Below are 21,583 nucleotides of genomic sequence, written 5' to 3' on the forward strand. Positions count from 1 at the left end.
ATTGCCAAGAAGAGAAGTGAAAGCCAAGAAAAACAAACATCTCAGAAACTTAAGGGGTTTCAGAGAGCTGTTAGAAGAGACAAGAAGCAGTATTACAACATCAGTAAATGCATTGAAGGTGGAAGCAGACATAGAAAAACAAGGAAAATATTTTTAAAAGTCTGTGAGTCCAGAAGCAAGTTCCAATCTTGGAAATGATATCAAAAGAGACCAATTGATAGATAATGATTGATTCAAAGGAGAGCAAACCAAAATGGAAGGAATATTCTGAAATATTGTACAACAGTAACTTAGATGATATTTCCTACTTATGAGAACTTCTAGTACAGAAGATGAAATTAAATCTGCACTCCAGGGATCACCAAGGCTACAGGAATTGATGGGAATACCCACTGAAATATGACAAGCAGCAGCAGAAGAATCAGTAAAGTTTCTAAGCAAGCTATGCCAGCAAATTTAGAGAATGATACAGTGGCTGAGAGACTGAAAGAGGTCAATCTACATTCCAATATGAGAGAGAGAGAGAGAGAGAGAGAGAGAGAGAGAGAGAGAGAGAGAGAGAGAGAGAGAGAGAGAGAGAGAGAGAGAGAGAGAGACTTAACAGAGTGCAACTAAACTATCATACAATATCCTTAATCTGACACGCTAGCAAAATAATACTTGGGATTATCCAATACAGATTAGAGCTCTGCATGGAAAAAGAGACACCAGATGTTCAAGCTGTGTTTAGAAAAGGCCGAGAAATATAAGTCATTATTGCTGATGCACACTGGATAATTGAAAAAGCCAAAGAATGCCCCAAAGAAGACACTATGTGCTTCATTGATTATAAATGCTCATAGTTTCAATGGATCGAGTTGGGTAATTACCAGAATAGCAGAAAGCACAGAGGTGAATTAATTTCCTCCTGCTGAGACTTGATGGGAAAACCCTTCTTGCACAGAGGAAATATATGCACAGAGGAAATCCCCCACTAGCATCTCTGGAGAATTTGCCCAAGAAGCAGCAGCATCTGCTGAGAATGGATTGTCTTCAGACATGAAGCTGTGGAGGAATAAGCTAAATTTCTCCTTCCCACAATCCCAACTATTACCAAGGCCCTTCTCTAATTGGGTGCTACTCACAATACAATCTTCCAGCTATAATTAATCATTTATTTATTTATTTATTTATTTATTTATTTATTTATTTATTTATTTATTTATTTTATTAGATTTCTATACCGCCCTACTCCCAAAGGACTCAGGGCGGTGCACAGCCAAACAATAAAAACACATACATACAAAATTTAAAAATAGAATAAAATCAAATTAAATAATTTTGGCCCCGACAAATTTAAAACCCCAAACTTTTAAAACCAATTTAAAATTGAATATATAAAATACTAAAAGATATTTAAAATTTTAAAAATCTTTTATAAAAGAGGGGGAAAATTAGGCCAGGCCAGCCTGGTGAAATAGTAAGGTCTTTAAGGCGCGGCGGAAGGTGCGCAGATCCGGGATCCTCCGTATCTCTGGGGGGAGCTCGTTCCAGATAGTAGGTGCCCCCACAGAGAAGGCTCTCACAGAGAAGGCTAGGTAATCATAGGTAATTTGAACCAGAATCAGAACCAGTTCAACAAATATGTACTGTCCACACTGCATCAGTTTCTTTTCCAATGCATTCTACTGTTGTCCCTGGCTCTCCATCAGTCTCATATCTTGATTACAAGGTTTCTTAACTATGCTGTGGGGGGGAACAGATATAGTGAATATTCCCAATAATTCCAATATGTGTTAGTCCATAAATTCCATCTTTCCCAGCAGGCATGAGAATGATAGATATTGGGAACCTATATCCAGGAAACATTGGATCTTCAGAATGGTAACCTAAACTGGGCAATTCAATTTAGACTGTAATCAGCCACAAAGTCAGTAAATCATATTTTCATCTACTTGATATCCTTCTGACCTATCCTCATAATACAAATCTTGAAATAAAACCAATGAAGCATGAAACCAATCAATCCCTATCTTTTTCTTGTTGGCTGAGACAAATTAGATGTTATGTGTTACATCTCTTTGTTACTATACTGTATTCAGCTGAACAAAGATAGGGAACTAGGATCTTGATTTCCTTGTTCTGAAAAGATACAACAGGGCAATAAAGGAACTGGGGGCAAAAGGACCATAATACCACTTTGCATTCAGGTTTCTAACTTTAAGACCAACAAAACCTCTTATGTCTTTTGCGCTTCACATATGACATTTTGAGTACCTTACCGGAAGAAAGAGGCGTTGGGCAGCACATGGTTTGAATAATTTTCTCCACTCTTCAGCATTTCCAACTGAGAAGGAGATTGGGTAGACATTGTATTCAAACTTCTTTGAGAACGAGGTAGGCCATTCCTCTAACTGCAAAGCACAAGAAGGAAAGGGAGAATTAGCATTACAGGGAGGGTGCCTTTTGGGGAGCAGAAATGCTATTCAAACATCTTCAACTAATATCATGTACTAACTAAGGCTGAGCTTTACTGAGAGCTTAGGAGCAGAAGTTCAGCCACCATTAACTCACGGCTGACAGAGCTTTCTAGGAGAATCTGTAACCTTTTAAACAAATCTGAGGCTTAGCGGTTGTTTTTAAACAAAGAAATCACTGAAAGAGACTCACTTTCTTCTCAAACTCTGGCTTCAGGGAATCCTCGGCAAAAATATGAAATTTGAGCTTCTTGTTGCTAAAGAGAACTGCTGATTTCAGCATGTTGAGAGTTTCTAGCAGCCGGTCGCCACATGCTACAACTGCAAGATGCATCCATTGCACCGAAGAAAACTGGGCTGCAGTATGCTTTTGGTCCTTTGGTCTCCTAAAAATAATTGTTTAAAAATGTACATGAATCATAATCAACATTTTAGAGGTACCATGATTAAAGAAATATATATTAGAAGAGGTTGCCACCACTTATTTTCATTAGGTGACTGAACCAACATGTGGTTAAGATAAGATCTTCCTCAATTGCTTTCTATCAAATTTACTTGGGGTGTTTTTATATGGAGGGAATTCCACATAGCAGAGGCAACAAAAATTACTGCTATCAAGTAAAATCTGGATAGTTTCAGTTGTTTCAGAAAACAATCACAAGTGAGACATGAAAATGGCTCTAACATCACACCAGCAGCCATGCTAATTGTGGAGATACATTTCCAAACACGCCAAAGGCCTCACTGTTCTACAGGCAAAGTTACTTAAATGGTTTCCCACCCACCCACAGATTTTAATCATTCTGCCTTTTCGTATAAGCCTGAATTATTGATATAACCGCTTAGCAATAAATGCAGCTCCCTGTTTAACACCATGTTGACCACAAATTCAAAGGTCTTCTAAAATGCCCAGAATTGACATGCAGATAGAAATGGTTTATTTAGAATGTTATTAATCTGAAAACATGGCTCTCAGCACAGAATCCTGGCTCCTGTAGTGTAAAATACCAATGGTGTTCAGATTATTTCATTGGTAAAAAGTGCCCATATTTTTTTCACCAAGAAACTAAAATGTCTAGCAATAACTGCTGTTCCATATTGCAGCATAAATCTACTTGTGCCTTAAGGGACATTAGATTTCAGCACCTCACTAGTTCAGCAATGCAATATATTTAATTAATTGCTTAAAAGTCCATAGGCTTTTGTCTTAATTAAACCTCTATTTTTGCAATGGATAAATAATGGCACAAGGCATTTATGCAAATAGTATTTACTTTCCAGCCAATTAGTGAAAAGCCTACTGAATTATTAAAGTGTATAATTGGTTGCTTCTGGTTTGTATGCTCTTTCTTTCCCCCTTCTGACTATTATGTCTTTTGCCCACTTCTTTTAGGCTTGTTCTTAATTGTGTCAGTAAATCAAGCTCTATACCAGTGATGGCTAACCTTTTTGCCATCGCGTGCCAGGAGGGGGGGGGCGGGAGAGGGTCGCGTGCGCAGGTGCCCACGCGCATGCATGCGCAACCCCCTCCACCCCTCCACCCCCGCTCCTGGCACACGATGGCCTGGTCGGCCCGTTTTTCTTTCTTACCTGGTTCCAGATCCTCTCTGTGTATCTGGGAAGGGCGAAAACAGCCTTTCCCACTCCCTTGGAGGCCCTATGGAGGCTGAAAGGGCCCATTTCCCAACTCTCGGTGGGACAGGAAGTGACATTTTTTGCTGTCCCCAGCCTCCAGAACCTCTCTAGGAGTCTCTAGGAGCCTCTCTAGGAGTCTCTAGGAGCCTCTTTAGGAATCTATGGCGGCTGGGGACAGGAAAAAACATCACCGGGAGCCGGGAAATGGGCCCTTTCAGCCTCCGTAGGGCCTCCAAGGGAGTGGGAAAGGCTGTTTTCGCCCTTCCCAGATACACAGAGAGGATCTGGAGCCAGGTAAGAAAGAAAAACAGGCCTTCCCCACCCCGCCCCCTGGCCCTCCAGAGGCAGGAAACAGCTTGTTTCTCTACTTCTGGTGGGCCCAGAAGGCCCGAAAATCAGCTGGCCGTCACGGCTCTATACCAAAAATGCAACAACGACGTGGCCGTTGCCTATGCATTCCTGTTAAAGTATGAAAACCCCTAAAAGTGTAGTGTGCCAATGACCCTTTAACCAGGAACACTAATTTTATGCAGAAGATGACACCTAGCCTTGGATTCTTGGAAACATCAGGGTGTCTTGGATGCCAACCTAATCCTAAGTGATGATCAGCAGCGGAAGAACAGAGGCTCCATTACACTAATCTTAACTATAGGGAAATTGGCTTTACTGTTACTTGATAAATTATTTCGGCTGTATTTCCTGGAAGTTTTTACTGTTTTATTAATTATAAGTAGTCTTAGGCTTATGGCCATGTGTCTGGACCCTGATGGCTGGTGACCCCATGGCAGATCCAAGACATGGCGGATGATCGCATCAAGGAAGACATAAAATGTGGGGGGCGTCACCCCTGAAGACACCCTGGATCTAGCCAAGTAGAGATGGCTTTGCCAACAAGTGGACCCTGCCATAGAGAGAGAATAATGCTAGGAAGAAGATGAGCTCTCAACTTATGACCATAACTGAGCCCAATATTTCTGTTGCTAAACAAGGCTGCATTAAGTAAGTTTGGTCCCATTTTACAACCTTTTCTGCCACTGTTGTTAAGCGAATCACTGCAGTTAAGTGAATCATGCGGTCATTAAGCGAATCTGGCTTCCCCCCTTGACTTTGCTTGTTGGAAGCCTGCTGGGAAAGTTACAAAGAGCCATGGTGGCACAGTGGTTAGAATGCAGTACTGCAGGCTACCTCTGCTGATTGCCGGCTTCCAGCAATTCAGCAGCTCAATTCTGACCAGCTCAAGGTTGATTCAGCCTTCCACTCTTCCGAGGTTGGTAAAATGAGGACCCAGATTGTTGGGGGCAATATGCTAACTCAGTAGACCGCTTAGAGAAGGCTATAAAGCACTGTAAAGTGGTATAGAAGTCTAAGTGCTATTGCTGTAAATGGCAATGTATGAAAAGCAGTCGTCACTTTTTTTTAGCGCCACTGTAACTTTGAATGGTCACTAACAGAATGGTTGTAAGTCGAGGACTACCTGTATTTTAATTGGTTTATAATTTTAGAATTGTAAGCCGCCCAGAGATGGCCGCCTATAGAAATTGAATGAATGAATGAATAAAACTTAAAAACTTGCCACCAGCTCATCAATTACTATTCAGTCCAGTTTGTCAAAACAGATCAAAAACTTAGATTTCCCAATTGTCCACACTTCAGGTGTGTAACTCTGGAAGTATTTATTTTAATGACTAACTACAGCTGCCCATTTCAAGAATCTGGGCAGCTAGCAACAATTAAAAACACCATATTAAAAATATGATAGTAAAAAAACAATACAAGAGCCATGGTGGTGCAGCGGACTAAAGTGCTTTTAAGTAGCACTTAGCTGCCAGCTGCCTGCAATTACTGCGAGTTCAAATCTCACCAGGCTCAAGGTTGACTCAGCCTTCCATCCTTCCAAGGTAGGTAAAATGAGGACCCGGATTGTGGGGGCAATCAGCTGACTTTGTATAAAAAAGAACACCACTGGGGGGGGGGGGCGCAAAGCCCTACTAAGCAGGTATATACAAAAGTAAGAAGACTATTGCTTAACGCATTGTAAGCCGCCCTGAGTCTCCGGAGAAGGGCGGCATATAAATCGAACCAATCAATCAATCAATCAATCAATCAATCAATACATGTGTAATTAGCAGTCAAAACAAAACAAAACCCCCAACATCAACGCAATATAGCCATTACACAGGCTCTGCTACACTCACAGATTCCCAATATCAGGGAGAGAATCTTCTTTGTGGTAGCCACCTTCTTTTCTGGGACTTTTATTTCAGGATGAATGATCATTTAGATCATTCTTCATTCCAAGCAAAGACTTTTTGGTTTTTTAAAAATTTGTCTGCCTTTTGCAACCTAGCTACTGGTTTGCTGTAATTTAATATAATTTCAATGTTATAAACGCTCCTAAGAATTAATTATATATTATATTGCAAAACACACAAAAAATTCAACCTTGGAATTTATATCTAGCATTAGGGAGCAGCATCAAGTGTTGATACACTTGGAGAATCTAAGATCAGTTGCCGTTTTAATTTTTTTTAACTCAAATTCTAAACTGAGTTCATGAAGTATTTCAAATGTACTTTTGAGTGTTTTTGTTATCAACCTCAGTCTTTGAAGATAGTGGAGGGAATACATTCAGATAAGTAGAGAAATAGATATTCCTGATCAATTAACTTGCAATTTCCGGATTAGTAATTTCCAGGGAACAATCTGGATTTAAAGCAGAGATTCACAAACATTCTTGGTACACTATGTTTTTATTGTCTCAGTAAACCTTTCATGGTGACCTTAGCCAAATAAATACCTAATATTTACATTTATTAAGTTTTAGATTTAGCTAATTTTTAAAAAGACAAACGTAACCCAAAAAAATTTTTTTTTATAAAAGAAGTCATAAAAAGAAATATAGGTAATGCAAACCACAACAATTATCCCTGTGCCGTGAATAGATACACATACACATAAGTTGCTATTACTGTGTTTCCCTGAAAATAAGACCCCATCTTATATTTTTTTGAACCCTGAAATAAGCGCTTGGCCTTATTTTCGGGAGGTCTTATTATTTTGGGGCATGTGGAGCAAGATGGGGTTCCTCTTGCCATCTTACCTGATTTCCAGCTTGGCGTTTAAATATTTTTGGGAAGGGCTTATTTTCGGGGGGGGGGACTTATTTTAGTACATGCGCTCAAAAGCCCAATTGGGCTTATTATCAGGGGATGTCTTATTTTCGGGAAAATAGGGTAGCTCCCCATCACAGTAATGGTGGCAGCTTTTGGCACAAGCACAAATGGCGTGGACCTTGGTAAGAACTTCTGAATCAACACTACTAGGGAGCAGACTCCTAGTTTCTTTCTTTGCTTCTATTTGAGATAGCTAGACACCTGTACTCAGCAAAATTGCAAAAAGAAGAACATTTTACTAAAGCTTTGAGACTCACTTCATTAGATCTCATAAGCAGAATTTATATAGATTGTTTGGCGAGGACAGGATGGTATGGACAGATCATAGGGTGGCAGAGACAAATTCTCAATGGCTGGATGAAGATTAAAAATAAGGATTTGACAAGTGCCTCTATTACATGACATCCCTTAAGAAGGACAATACGATTGCAAGCCTATGCAACGCAAGCATTAAGCACTTCAAACAATGCTATGTGAAGGCCTGGAAAAACAATTGCAGAGAACAGTCTTCCTTCTGCTCTGGGAAAGGCTATACCAACTATTCAAGCCCCCAAGCAGATTCACTGTTGCCAGGATCTCCTATGGTCTCTCTGGCAAAAAACCAACTTTAATAGAATAGTTTTCCTTTCCCAGAAGCTTAGATGAATTTCAGTCATCCTCAGCTTGATTCTTATCAAGTTCCAATCACTTCAAAGCCTGGCAAAGCAGCACTTATCTGCTAAAAACAGCCCCAGATATCTTCTAGTCTATGTTGATCGTGCTTATTTTGAAACCAATGCCAATCGCACCATGAAAATATATTTACACTTTTGCACTGTTTTTGTTACACATAATTGAAACTACAATCCTAAGCATAGGCATAGCAAAATTCAATTTATGTTCACTCAGGAGAAACTACTCTCCTGGGATGGGAAGGGGAGGAGGTGGGGAGAGAAAGAGCCTGAAAAAAAAATCAATAGAAAATCTTTGTTTTACTCCCCAAGGGTCTCAATTTTTTATCTTTGAAAATACAGGAAAATTGAACTATGGAATATTTCTATATATCTATTTAAATGCATTTGTTTTATTCCTTTTGTTACTGACACTTTTATGCCACTCCAACAGACTTATATTCCCTTTGGTGGTCAAATAGGTCCATCCTTCCTGTAGAGATCCATAGCTCTAGTCATCCCAACAGCAGTCAAAGAACATCTGCCTATGACAAAAGGCAGGTGTTAATTTCCACCATTCTCCAATTGGGTGCCATCTGTTCTGAAACAAAAACAAGGCCTAATGTGTGATTACCCATATGCGTTGCGGCCATGATGTCATGGGACAAACCCATGGTTATTATGATGGGGATAAATTCCCAAGTTGCTTCATAGCTCAACACCAGGGGTGGCTGAGTAAAGTATAACAGCATTAATCTGTGGAACCCCATTGCCACTATTATTATTACCGTAGGGCATTGTTACAGTAGCCAGGAGACCACAATCCTATTGCAGAGTAGTAGTTTGACAAGTCAAGGTACCATCCCTGTTATAGGAAACGTTTGTGTGCTCTCCAAGGTGTGCTACAGGAAGGCAAACTGGCTTCACATCAAAGAGAAATACATGCAGCTCTTCTTGCAGCATCACCCAAGGACCCTCCATCCAGGAGTTGCCTCACAATTGGGCAGCACAACTGGGAAGGTTCAGAGCCATCAGAAATCTGACTATCTGCACAGAGCACCAGCTTGCCTCCCGACCGAAGTGGTACCTATCTATCTACTTATATAGAACATGCTTTTGAACTGTTGAGATAGACAGGACCTGAAGCGGAGGACAAGAGTTCACTCTGCTATGCAGTGCTTGGGCTCGAACCACCAAAGCTGAGACCAACTCCAGCGTCAAGCCACTGAGTCACTGTGCCTATGATTGCCATTACTATAGTAAGATCAAAACTCTCAAGGGTTGCTATTCTGCACCGAAGGAAGGTACAACAGCAGCAGTTCTCATACCTATTTCTGGCACCCACTCAGATATCTTCCAGCTTCTAAAAGTCATCAGGGATTGCAGCAAACATCTCATGTTCTAGCTTGCGGCGGCTGCCACACCAAACCCCAGAAGGATGTTTATGAGACAGGAACACCCCATCTTAATTCAACTAGGACTGAGTCACACAAAGTATGAGTCACACAAAGAATGCTTCCTCATTCACCGATTGTGGAAAAGCTGAGATGTATTGCAGGTAGGCCTAATATTAAGCAGCAACTTAATAGCCAATTATTTGTATATTGTTATCAAACCCATTATTTCCTCAAATGATTTCTTTAAATGTGAAACTTTTAGACTTTTAAGTAAAGTATCAGGTTATTACAAATCCTAGGTACAAGAGGTATACAATACAACTATCAAATGAAAGCATTTCTTCTTCAGGAGCCCTAGCTACTAATATGCTGAGATAATTTGCACAGTAGGGTTTCTGGTAAGTAAGCAGGACACTGCAAGCAACAGAGAAATTGAATTTCATCTGATAATTATTGGTCCTTTTTCATTAGTGACTATACAAGAGAATGTGTGAAGAGAGAAGCTGGCTGGAGCTGCACAATCTTTGGGGGATTCGTGGAAGTGGATAAGTCTTATCTGGCGATATGTAGAAAAGGTACCATGCTTGTGTTCCTGCTTTAGGTGGATCCCTCCTACATCTGCACCAAGGGCAAACTCATTGTGCTGCTAGAAAATAAAGTGGAAGAGTGGAAGCACGCCTGGCCATGCTGAGGTTCATTAGAGAAGATGAGGAGATTCTGGGTAAGGAAGAAGAATGTTCTCCTGTTTCCAGCATTCTGTCTTCTTGACTTGCTAACTTGGATCCAACACTGAAGAGAAAATGACAGTTTAGGGCAGGGGTGTCAAACTCGATTTCATTGAGGGGTGCATCAGGGTTGTGTTTGACCTCGGGGTGGGTGGGTGGAGTGGGTGTGGCCAGGGTGGGTGTGACCAGCTCAACATCACTCATGTCAGGGGTGCCTGTGGTGGCCCGAGTGCTCTGCCAGAGAAAACAGGCTCCTGAGCTCCGTTTTCGGCTGCAACAAGCTCCGTTTTCACTGGCAGAGGCACTGCAGGCCAGTCCTTAGCTGTTTCCAGGGCAGTCCCATGGGCCAGATCTAAGCATCCCATAAGCCAAATCCGGCCCCCAGGCCTTGAGTTTGACACCCCTGGTTTAGGAAATGAAAATAGTTAACTAGCTAATTTTTTTTTAGCTCAAGAGCACCCATATTTCAAAATGATCAACATTCTAATAAATGTGATCTGTCAAGCTGCAATTACCTAGTAGCCTCAGTGGGCAAGGATTTAAAGGAAAGGTTGCACAGAAGACAGCAGTAAGTATTCTCAGCCTGAACAACTAAAATTCAACTAGATTGGAGTGAAATTTTAGATATCTTCCAAGGTGATTATGCAACAAAATGTAGAGTCCAATTTAAAGCAGATGTGAGAAATTTTATAGGCAAAGTGCCTTGAAAACATACCACACTGAGTCAGTTAATACCAGCAAAAAGCCAAAATCTTTTAAGGCCGCTAATTACCCAGAGCTGAGCTGATGCTCTAAGCAGCACAGTGAGGGTATTGTACTACATTTACTGTCACTAAGCATGCCCTGAAATTTGAACATACTATGTGCAAATCGTTGTCCACCAATATTACACTGCTGTTAGCCTTTATAACAGCACAAAGGAGTAAATCACAGGCTTTCCCCTCCTACCTTTACAAAATAATCAACGTTTCACCAATCTTTTGATAGTTTCAGAGACAGCTGAGAAATGCTGATAATTCTCTCTAGCCTTAGAACCATTGATTGATTTTCTACTTTGTCAAACATTAACTCTTTCTAATTTTTTAATGCTGGTTCCATATTTCTCTGGTAATTAAGATGCTCATTTGATTTGAAAACAAAAAGTTTTCAAAACCTTTATAACAGGATCAGCTCTAAAATCCAGTAGAAAAAAACTATGGCTTTAAGGTCCATCCATGAAATCGATAGTAATTATAACTAATTACCAGAACTGTGCCATTAAATTTAATGTCTTTATAAGTAAAACATCAAGGAATAACTTGCATACAGTATGTAAACAAACTGCTGAAGATCAAATGTGAAATATTTCATCACCTCAGACATGAAAACTTTCAAAGGAATGATTCATAGATTATGCAAAAAAAAAAAAATGCAATGCAACCATAAACTATCAAATTTTTCCATGTCTTGACTTAAAATTTTGTTTATCTACCCGTAAATATTGGCCATTTACTTCAACCTAAACTGTCCCTATTTTTGCCATGGAACTTCAATGACTAGCAGGAAACATGGTATATTATCCGTAAACTTGGACTAGATTGGAATTAAGACAGTCAGTTTAATTACTTTGTTGATTTCTCTGAAGAACCCTTGAGCCAGGACAAGGACAAGTTTGAAGGGGCCAATAACAAGTGCCAATAAAGAACTTGACCAAACATTTTAATTCAAAAGGGATACTGCCAGCAGCTTAGAAAGAAACTGTGACGTGATTCTGTATCTGTGTAATTCACAGCAGGGAATTACATCTACATACCAATGTCCTTTAATATGAAAAAACATTAAAACTCTGAAAGATTTTGAATAGTACTGTTTGCATATTTCTTTGAACAATTGTTATCAATTATAACAATTGCAGAAAATGAATGACCTGAGAAAGCCAAGAATGTTATCAGTCAGAATCTGGTGACTCAGTTAATTTGTAAAGCAAAGTCACAGAAATTTCAAGGAAAGGCAGAACGCAATGATTAGCAACTTCTTTTTCATCATCCAAGTTTGTAATCTATGTTGATCTATGATTAACACAGTAGATGTTTAATGTTCCGAGCTGCCATAATATGGGCTGCTTATTATTACATATGCATATTTAACCTGCATATGAAATAGAAATAAATACTGGATTTTTCTTGGTATTATTTCAATTGGTGGAAAATTAGGCAAAAATGGCTGTTCTCCAAATAATTTGGGGTTAAAAATGTCTATACACAAAATGATAGAGGGCTAACACTAGAGAACAATTTAGGCATTGTAGGCAATATTGTAAGTTTCAGGAAACAAAACAGATAAAATAAACTTTAAGAGATCAATTCTTATTCTTCTCCCTTAAAAGATCCTCCCTTATTTATATTCATTTTTCAGTGCAAGATTAGCAAAGCAATTCTCCAATAAAGGTAGTCCTTGACTTATAATCATAATGGAGCCTATCCATTATGATTGTAAGTTGTGGTGGTTATAAAGCAATTTTACGATCACTTTTTGTGATCATTGTTAAGTGAATCACCATTATTAAATGAATCTGCAGTTGGTAAGTGAATGCTGCAATTGCTGAGTGAACCCATTGTTCACTATGGGGTGTTTTGGCCAAAAACCAGAAGTAAACATTGGTTATCAGAAAAAAGTCATTAAATCACAGTTGTGTGACCATGGGGCACTACAAATGGCCATAAATGCACTCTGGTTGCCAAGTGCCTGAAATGCAGTCATGTGACTCTGAGACGATGCATTATAACACCAGAACTAGATCTTAAATACTTTTTGGGAGATATATTGTAATTTTGACCAGTTTTAAATCGATGACTACCTTTATGCAAGGAAGAGCGATAAGACTGTATAAGAGTGCTATACGCTACACCACCAGAGGTGGTATTCAGCTGGTTTGGACCAGTTCACCCGAACCAGTAGCAGAAATCGCAGGGGGGGGGCGCCCAACCCGGCTCTATGCCATCCTATTTAGGCACGTTTTTGAGGCCAGGCGCATGCATGGAAGGCTGGGCGCATGCGCGGAAGGCTGGCACGTGAGCGAACCAGACACTCACGTGCACGGCGAACCGGTAGTAACATAATGTGAAATCCACTGCTGTACACCACCCATCTCAGCCTACAACAGGGAAAGATTACAGATCTCCTGTATGCACATTGCTTCTTCAAAGCACAAAATCCCTGAATAAGGTAACAACAGATGCTCCATGTTCAGCTGGCTATTAATGTTCTATGAAGAGAATACTGCTATGCATTCCCACATGCGTGCAGTAAACAGATTATTTTAAGCAAAGTGTCTTTCTTCTGAAGTTCCCTTCTGAACTTTAAAGGCTGTAAACCTTTTGAGTTGGAATTGCTAAAACCCAGTGCTGATTTGCATCATAGGTTACATTCCATTGTGGCATATGGAATGCCCTCCATTGAAAGTAGTGATTCTTAATTACATTGCTTTTTCCTTTCTATTCTATTCAACTTTCCCTCACACCAGTTTTGTGACAGACACCACACCCCAGTTCTGCTATATTTAGCAAGCAAAAGGTAGTGTCTTGTCCTTCTATCCCACTCGTACTTTGTCTTTGTTTTAACTGCTCGACCAGCAGATATGCTGCCGAATCCCTGCCATTTTTTTCAATATCTTTCTGATGACAGAGGCATAGTTAACGTTCTGTTCATGCAAGGTAGAAGTTCTGTGTTCATATGAGAGCAGAGGTGGGCTGCTGCCGGTTCAGGCCAGTTCGCCCGTACCGGTAATTCCGCCTACCGGCTAAGCTCGCCCACCCATCCTGGTGCTATCCCGTCCTATATATCTCACTCTGGCTTGCTCGCCCTGCCCACGCAGGCCAGCTGATTTCCGCGCCTCACCCGCTCTACTCACCGCAGCTGCCTGAGAAATTGTGATGGAAGCCACATGCATGAAATCGCCGTGTGTTTGAAGCCTCGCGCAAGGTGTATGCACGAGCAAAGCGTGCACTAACATTTTCGGTTCTGCACTAGGCGAATCGGTTGTTACATTATGTGAAGCCCAACTCTGTAAGAGAGCATCTAGTTTATTTGGGCTCAGTTCAAAAAAGTTGAGCAGGATCAGAACTGGTGAGCGCTGGATGGGAGCACAGTAGGAAAGTTCAGTGACTGAGAAGAAGGGAAGGGGAAACCATCTCCACCAGCTTAGCTGAAGCAAACAGAGCCTTGATCTTTTCACACGTAAAGGGCTTCCACTATATCTTTCTCCTCCACCACCCTCAAGTCAGCTTAACTATAGTGTAAGGTTAGAGCCTTACTTGTCCTTTCTGCCAGAGTTTTTTTTTTTCTCCCAACAGTAATGTATTCATTTGCTATTGGCTGAAATGTTCTTGATCATCTAAGATATGCTCTGAAGAAAAATGACTTCAGGAGGCACAGCAGTTAACAGAAAATGATCCTGCTTTAATGCAGCCATTTGAATTCCATCCATGATTCACTAGTGGTCACAGTAAACATTCTTTCTTCTCAATCGGATACAAGGCTAGTTAGGAACCTGGAGCTTTAATAGAATAAAGAATAAGATCTCAGAAAATGGAGCATTCTTTCATTCGGAACATTTCTGTGCAACCATGAATCAAAGGCAGACTGGTTTTGTTTGATAGATGAGGTCACCCTAATTTAGAAAGGGGGTGAGAGAGCAATTTATTTCAACCCAGAGAAAGCATGCAGCAATTATTTGTACTTTACCAAATTAAAAGCCTATTATTTTCTAGCAATTTTATTCTTACCCTATTTTTCTTAAGTAGCATAACAGGCTTATAAATTGCAGTATGTTTTTCTAATTGCCATTATATAAAAAGCTATAATTAATGTCTAAATTAAAGGCATGTTGACTGTTTGGTTAATTATTCAACCTCCTATTATCATACGAGCATCAGTAAAGCCACACACCTGTCGTGACATTTGGTAATCAGTGGTAATCATTTAGAATGAACAAATCAAGAGCTGCTTTTTAAGACTGATCTTTTATACCATAAAAGTGAGTTTCACTCCACATTTGGATGAAAAAAAGTGGACTTTTAAGCTGGATAAACTAATGGCAATTTTTTTAGTTAGCATTATTTCCATGGGGAAAATAAGTTATTGCTTTACCCAGTTTGCTTCCAGGTTTAATTCAAGGTGTTGGTTATTTCCTTTAGAGCCCTTTGTGGCATAGGTCTCAGCCCAATAGGCTTGGGCCACCCCATTCACTCTGGGAGAAGGGGCATGCTCTAGATCCCATTGGCCAAAGAATTGTGGTTGACGGGGGTCAGAAGAGCCTTTTCTGCCGTGGCTCCTGTCTTTTGGAATATCATGACCCCCAAGGTAAGATCTGCCCCCACCCTCTTGACCTTCCAAAAGAGGCCGAAAATCTGGCTTGGCAAACTGGCTTGGGACTCTGATAGGGGGAGTTTTAGAGGTGGCTAGTAGATTGGTAGAAGGTCCCACTTCCACCCAAATATGCATTGCTTCTTTTTATTTACTTTAATATTAGCTTTAATGTTTTAACTTTTAATGTTTTAATCTTGTATTTGTTTTGTTATTTATGGTACTCAAAACTGCCCAGAGTCACTTGATAGTGAGATGGGTGGCATACAAATTTAATAACTAAATAAAATTAAAAAAATTAAAAAATTGCTTTGGCACCAACATCCTGATTCAAACCATTGTTAGGTGGAACCGTGGTGGTTGAGTCCACCCACTGCAGGAATCCTCACATCTTCCTGGAGAAATGCCTACCAACCTGTCAAAATGCGTACAGTGTGACTGTGAGACAATCCAGGAGCAAATACAGTAAACGGGTATTTAAATAATGGTTTTATCTACAAAGAATATATACATACACATACTTTAGTCAGACCTCAAACAAACAGCAGGGCAGCACACACGGAGGGAGATACGCCCCAACAGGGCCTCTTCTTATTACAGGCTCTTAAAGTGATATTAGCCCAAAAACCTTGCTGACTCATTCCCAGTATTATATCATTGCAGCAGCTGGTCAGCTCTTAAGTCATTACCCTGACACAACCTTTTTCTAAAAAACTCCAATGATGGAGCATTCAGGATGACTCCAGGATGCACCTATCCCACTGCTCCATAGATCTCATAGTCAAAAATTACTCCTTATTTTGAGCTTGCATCTCACTAACTGGTCTTTGCTTTATGCTAAGACTACAGAGAATAAATCTACACCCTCCTCCCTGCCAAAGTCCTTCAGGTTTTTGAAAAATTGCTATAATGCTTCTCTTTAGCCTTCTTTTCTTTAAGCTAAACACCTCGTCCTTTCAACTGTCCCGAAGATTTAACATCCAAGCTTCTCATCATATCTATTGCTCTTCTCTTCCCTTTTTCCAGTTCAACCTCCATGCATCTGATAAAATTTAGAACTTAAGTGTCAGTTTTTAATATTATGGTTTGTTGCAGTCACCCAGATGTTTAAACTGGATTTGGCATTTTTATCCTCCTGTCAAGTCCTTCCCAAGGACCTGGGATAGGGACATTATTAATTTTATTTATATCCTGCCTTTATTGTTTTTTATAAATAATTGAAGGCAGTGAACATACATAATACTCCTCCTTCCTCTTCTTTCCCCACAAAAGCAACTCTGTGAGGTGAACTGGGCTAACAGAGTGACTGACCCACTGGCTTTCACATCTAAGGACTAGAATTCAGTCTCCTAATTTCTAGCCTGGTGCCTTAATCATTTGACCAAACTGCCTTTCTATTAGTTCGAATATTGTGTTAAGCCATGGTTCTTTATTTCTTTTTCCAAATGAGTAGGCACAAGAAAACTCCAATGTGGAACTGCTGACAAATTCCCACATAGCTTTCAGCAATATGTAAACTAGCAGTTAAGAACATTACTATAAGCATTTAATTGGAACAGATATACAGGACAGGAAGCCAATGCATGTCATCTTTTCCAAATAATTCAAAACTTTGTTATCTCTATAGAGGAAAACCATTAAGAGTGAAACAATAGTAAGCAGAGAACAGTATAAACATTCCAGAAACAAAGGATTAAGCATGGACGACTTCAGTTGCTGATACAGAAACATTTTCAGGAAATCATTTTGGGCAACTGATTTTTCTTCCCACCTACCAGTCAATGGGTTTAAAACTAGAGACTATATTGGGATTGAGTGGATCTTTAAAGGCTGCTTAACATCCTGTATACAGCTGTGAGTCCACCTCACAAAACATTACGTTTCTGAGCAATATATGTATGTTCCAGAAAAAGAGAGAGATGTGGCCTTTCAGTGTGTGTATACACACACACATACACTCTCTCTCATAGTTCTAACATCATTGTATACAATCAACAGCTTTACAAATTATGCATACAAATTTACATTTCCCACACCACAGCCTGATTATTAAATGACACATTAAACATGGTTGTTGGACTCTACCCTACTAAATGGCAAGCTGCATGCCGGCTTAGCATCCGTGTGAACATACTTGTGCCATGCATCTTTCATATGTTTGAAAGTATACGGAAGGCACCAATCTGCATCTTGGAGTAAAATCCCTCAAATAAGAATTCCAACCGCAATCGGATAAAGTTTCAATGACTTTTTTCCCCCCTCCTCACAAAGCAAAAAAAAAACAAAAAAAAACCAAGGAGTTTACCAGCGTGGCTCAGGGCGTACCTCTCGGAGAAACCCGGTTCCCACCCTAGGAGCCGATAGAAGGATGAGGCCCCACCTCTCCCAAATCGCGACTGACCGACCCATTTTGTATCAAGACACGATCCACCGAGGCTCAACACGCAAGAAAGGGATCGACTGACTCGGAAAGCTTTACCGAAGGCTCGTCGACTTCCCTCTGGATCGACCCGCGCTGCGTTTGCCTGCCTTTCGGTGGGGACGTGGCTCCCGCTTGGAAACCAGAACCGCTTTTTCTTTCTCTGGCTCCGCCGCCTGGACGGGTCTGAAGCGAGTCTGGAGCGGCGGAGCGACGTCGTTCCCGGCGGCCAGGGGCCCCGAGGGGCTCTCTCCCGCCGCTGGCAAAGGCGGCTCGTCGGCGTTGGCCACCAAGAGGTAGAGGAGCAGCAGGAGCGCCAGGCAGAGCGCCAGGGCCACCACTTTGCAAGAGACCCTCATCGTCCGGCAGGCAAGGCTGCCTCAGCCCCGGCGAAGAGACGTCCCCCTCATCCTCTCGCTCCCGCGCTGGCAGATTGGATCCAGCTTTGACATTTTAAAGCCGCTCGCTCGCTCGCTCGATCTCTCGGCGCCCGAAGCGTCCGGGCTCAAAGGAGGGAGTTGGCGGCGCGCAGTGCCACATTGGGCCCCGCCGTTCAGCGGCCAAGCGGGGAGGGGCCAGGAGGAAGACCCTTACCGTAAAGTTCAGAAAACCACCTCGGCTACAAAAGCGGCGGGGCTGAGAGCGAGTCAACCTATATAGCTCTCTGTACTGTAACCAGGCACGGGTTTTTCTTTCCTTTTTTATTATGCCAGGCAGCGTGCACGTGGCGGTCTGCAGCGCAGCCTCTCTCGTTTTCTCACGCTTTTGTTAAAAAGATTATCAGTGCTTGAATTCTTTTTAAGGTATAAACCTATTTTGCTCTTTAAAAAGTCTCGGCGTCGTTTAAGGAGCTGTCATTCAGCGGATTTGGCCGAAACGACGTGCGAGGGCAATGCTACTCTTTTTAACTGCTTCAAATCCCCTGTGCAAGGAAAAACCCTCCCAGATAAGGGTCGTTTAGGATCCAATCTGGGTGGGTCACCGAGACCAAGAAGTTTAGTCTTCCGAGCTTTCGGAATCCGAAAGCTCGGAAGACTAAACCTCTGGTGCCGGTGACCGATGCAGATTGGATCCTTCTGCAACATTATCCTGAGACAGGTAGATTCCTCTTCATTCGTTAAGGATTGTTTAACCGTGTTTTGTCCAGTTTAGGTTCTATTATTTAAATGCCGTTAGCGAGATGGCGTTAATACAGTAAGTCAATATGGCCTACATCGTTCCACGCGTTTTGGTAGAATGGCTAATAACAGTCGGTCACAAAGCGAGTCAAAAATAATCCGGTTTCCCCGCATTTTTTTTCCTCTTCGTACGACCAGAACCAAAGAAAAGCCGCGCGAGCTCAGATGCAGCGCACGCGCAGAACGAGAACTCCGGCATTCCTCCCGCCCTGGCATCTGTCACGTGGCTCCTCGGCTGTCTTGGGTCCTTCGGCTTTTTTCTTTTCCAGCATCCGTATCACTTTCTTGCTACCTCGACCACTTCTGATTGGATGAGCTCTTCCAATGATATTTCATCCGCCCCCCCCCCCACACACACACACAAGAGCCCGCCTTCCTATACACTTTACGGTTTCCTATTGCGGAAGAGCAATTGGATTGGCGGTCGGCGGCAGCCTGTAAGGGAGCCTGGTCGCCGTCAGAGACTCGAAAAGGCTGGAGGCGGAGAAAGAAATCGTGAAAACGTGGGTAGCTGAGCGTGGAAGTGTCTGAAGGTTCCATGGGCGGTGAGTGTTGGCGAGGGGTTCATTAGTGGCACTCCTGCTTCCTTACCTTTAATTGCTCAGCGTGTAGATGAAGGAATTACCGCAGAAGTGAAAGGCTGGGCAGCCCGTAGAGAAAGGAGCAATTAATAGCGTTCGTCTGTCATTTTCATCCCAAATGTAAGGGGGAGTGGGTGCAGCTCAGAGTTTCCATATATTAACTGTCTGCCTATAAGGTGTTCGGCTACAGAGCTCATCATCCGCAACCATTGGCTATGTTGGGAATCATAGGATTGAACTCCAGCATATTTGAAAGTGGAATAGAATAACAGAGTTGGAAGGGACCTTGGAGGTCTTCTAGTCCAACCCCCTGCTTAGGCAGGAAACCCAATACCCTTTCAGACAAATGGTTGTCCAATCTCTTCTTAAAAACTTCCAGTGTTGGAGAATTCACAACTTCTGGAGGCAAGTTGTTCCACTGATTAATTGTTCTGTCAGGAAATTTCTCCTTAGTTCTAAATTGCTCCTCTCTTTGATTAGTTTCCACCCATTGCTTCTTGTCCTGCCCTCAAGGTGCTTTGGAGAATAGCTTGACTCCCTCTTCTTTGTGGCAGCCCCTGAAAACACTGTCATCATGTCATCCCTACTCCTTCTCATTAAACTAGACATACCCAATTCTATCTTGGTTGCTCTTCTCTGCACTCTTTCTAGAGTCTCAACGTCTTTTTTAGTTGCCAGGTTGAGCAAAGGTCTGCTCAAAAAGGCATGGAAGCCACATATGTATATGTAAATAGGCAAAAGTAATAAGGGTCATTTTTTTGTTGACTAAGGATATAGGCAGCCTATCAGCTGGCAGGTATTGGTATTTTTTTTTCTAACCTTCACTCCGGTCTGATTCTTGGAGACTGACTGGACAAAAATCTCTGCAGTTTTTGTGGCAAGTTTTTTTTTAATCCCCAAAAGTGATTTGCCATTTGCCTTTTACCTAGGGCTGAGAGAAATCGAGACGGTCATCCAGATGGCTTTGTGCCTAAAGCAAAACTTTACTCTTGATCTCCCAATTTCTAGCCTGATGTCTTAACCACTACACCAAATTGGCTCTTAAAAAAAAGGGGGGGGGAGGGACTTGCAGAAAAGTGCTTAAGCATAAATTGAACTGATGGCTGAATAGGCCAGCAAGTAATTGTGTTCTTACAGTTTTAATGTTGGATAAGTGGAAGTGATTGATGGATGCTCAAGGATTCATTTCCTCTCCCACAAAATATCTCATCCTTGCTTCACTCCAGACCTCCACCGTGATTTGTCAGTCCAGTTAGCAAGAGTGGTGCAGGGTGAACCAGGCCAAGGATGAGTGAGCCTCATCCTTGCCTACTACTATCCAGAAATAGCAAGGACGGCAGCAACCAGACATAGTCTTTTGGCAAAAGGGCAGCACTTCTTTCCAAGTATTAAAAACAAGTATAATCTTGTGAAATTCCTCATTACTGGTAGTCTTCCACTTACAACCATTTGTTTAGTGACGTTCAAAGTTACAACAGCACTGAAAAAAGTGACTGACACTTTTTTACATGACTGCTGCAGCATCCCCATGGTCACATGATCAAAATTCAGATGCCTGGCAGTTGGCTCATATTTAGGACAGTTGCAATGTCCCAGGATCCTGTGATCACATTTTTCAACCTTCTGGCAAGCAAAGTCAATGGGAAAGCCACATTCACTTAACAACCATGTTAGAAATTTAATAACTGCAATGATTCCACTTAACAACTGTGGCAAGAAAGGTTGTAAAATGGGGCAGAACTCACTTAACTGTCTTGCTTAGCAACAGAAATGTTGGGCTCCATTATGGTTGTAAGTCGAGGACTACCTATAATGCACTTACCAGGATAAGAATCTGGAATGCAGTTGCCTCGATCTGGATCCCTTTACTGGGTTAAATCAACTTTCTGTGCAGCACAAGAATAGCGATGGTCTGAAGTGAGCATTGTATCTGTTTTTTTAAACAGAGGTCTAGAGCTCTTTTGAAAGAATGCTAAACTTGTGTTTAATAAAGCATGTTAAATGTATTTTTCCAGAAATGTGTACA

At 41.5% G+C, this 21,583-nt stretch overlaps 2 protein-coding genes across 3 annotated transcripts in view; one reads left to right on the forward strand and one right to left on the reverse strand.

Annotated features, from left to right (window-relative positions):
* Window positions 1-19,218, reverse strand: part of GXYLT2 (glucoside xylosyltransferase 2) — a 29,444-nt gene extending 10,226 nt beyond the window's left edge. Inside the window, exons 1-3 of the mRNA XM_034440558.3 lie at window positions 17,859-19,218; window positions 2,650-2,842; window positions 2,262-2,393 (exon numbers count right to left, since the gene is read on the reverse strand). Coding sequence (XP_034296449.2) covers window positions 2,262-2,393; window positions 2,650-2,842; window positions 17,859-18,157 — 624 coding nt within the window. The 5' untranslated portion in view covers window positions 18,158-19,218. The remainder of the gene's footprint in view (window positions 1-2,261; window positions 2,394-2,649; window positions 2,843-17,858) is intronic.
* Window positions 19,115-21,583, forward strand: part of SHQ1 (SHQ1, H/ACA ribonucleoprotein assembly factor) — a 77,293-nt gene continuing 74,824 nt past the window's right edge. The window contains exon 1 of one of the 2 annotated variants that reach the window (XM_034440563.3): window positions 19,115-19,521. The gene's annotated coding sequence lies outside the window, so the exon portion shown is untranslated. The remainder of the gene's footprint in view (window positions 19,522-21,583) is intronic. The other variant, XM_034440564.3, reaches the window with a different exon arrangement.

This window comes from Pantherophis guttatus, chromosome 2, assembly GCF_059756535.1.
Source record: "Pantherophis guttatus breed Tessera chromosome 2, ASM5975653v1, whole genome shotgun sequence".
Taxonomy (NCBI): Eukaryota; Metazoa; Chordata; class Lepidosauria; order Squamata; family Colubridae; genus Pantherophis; species Pantherophis guttatus.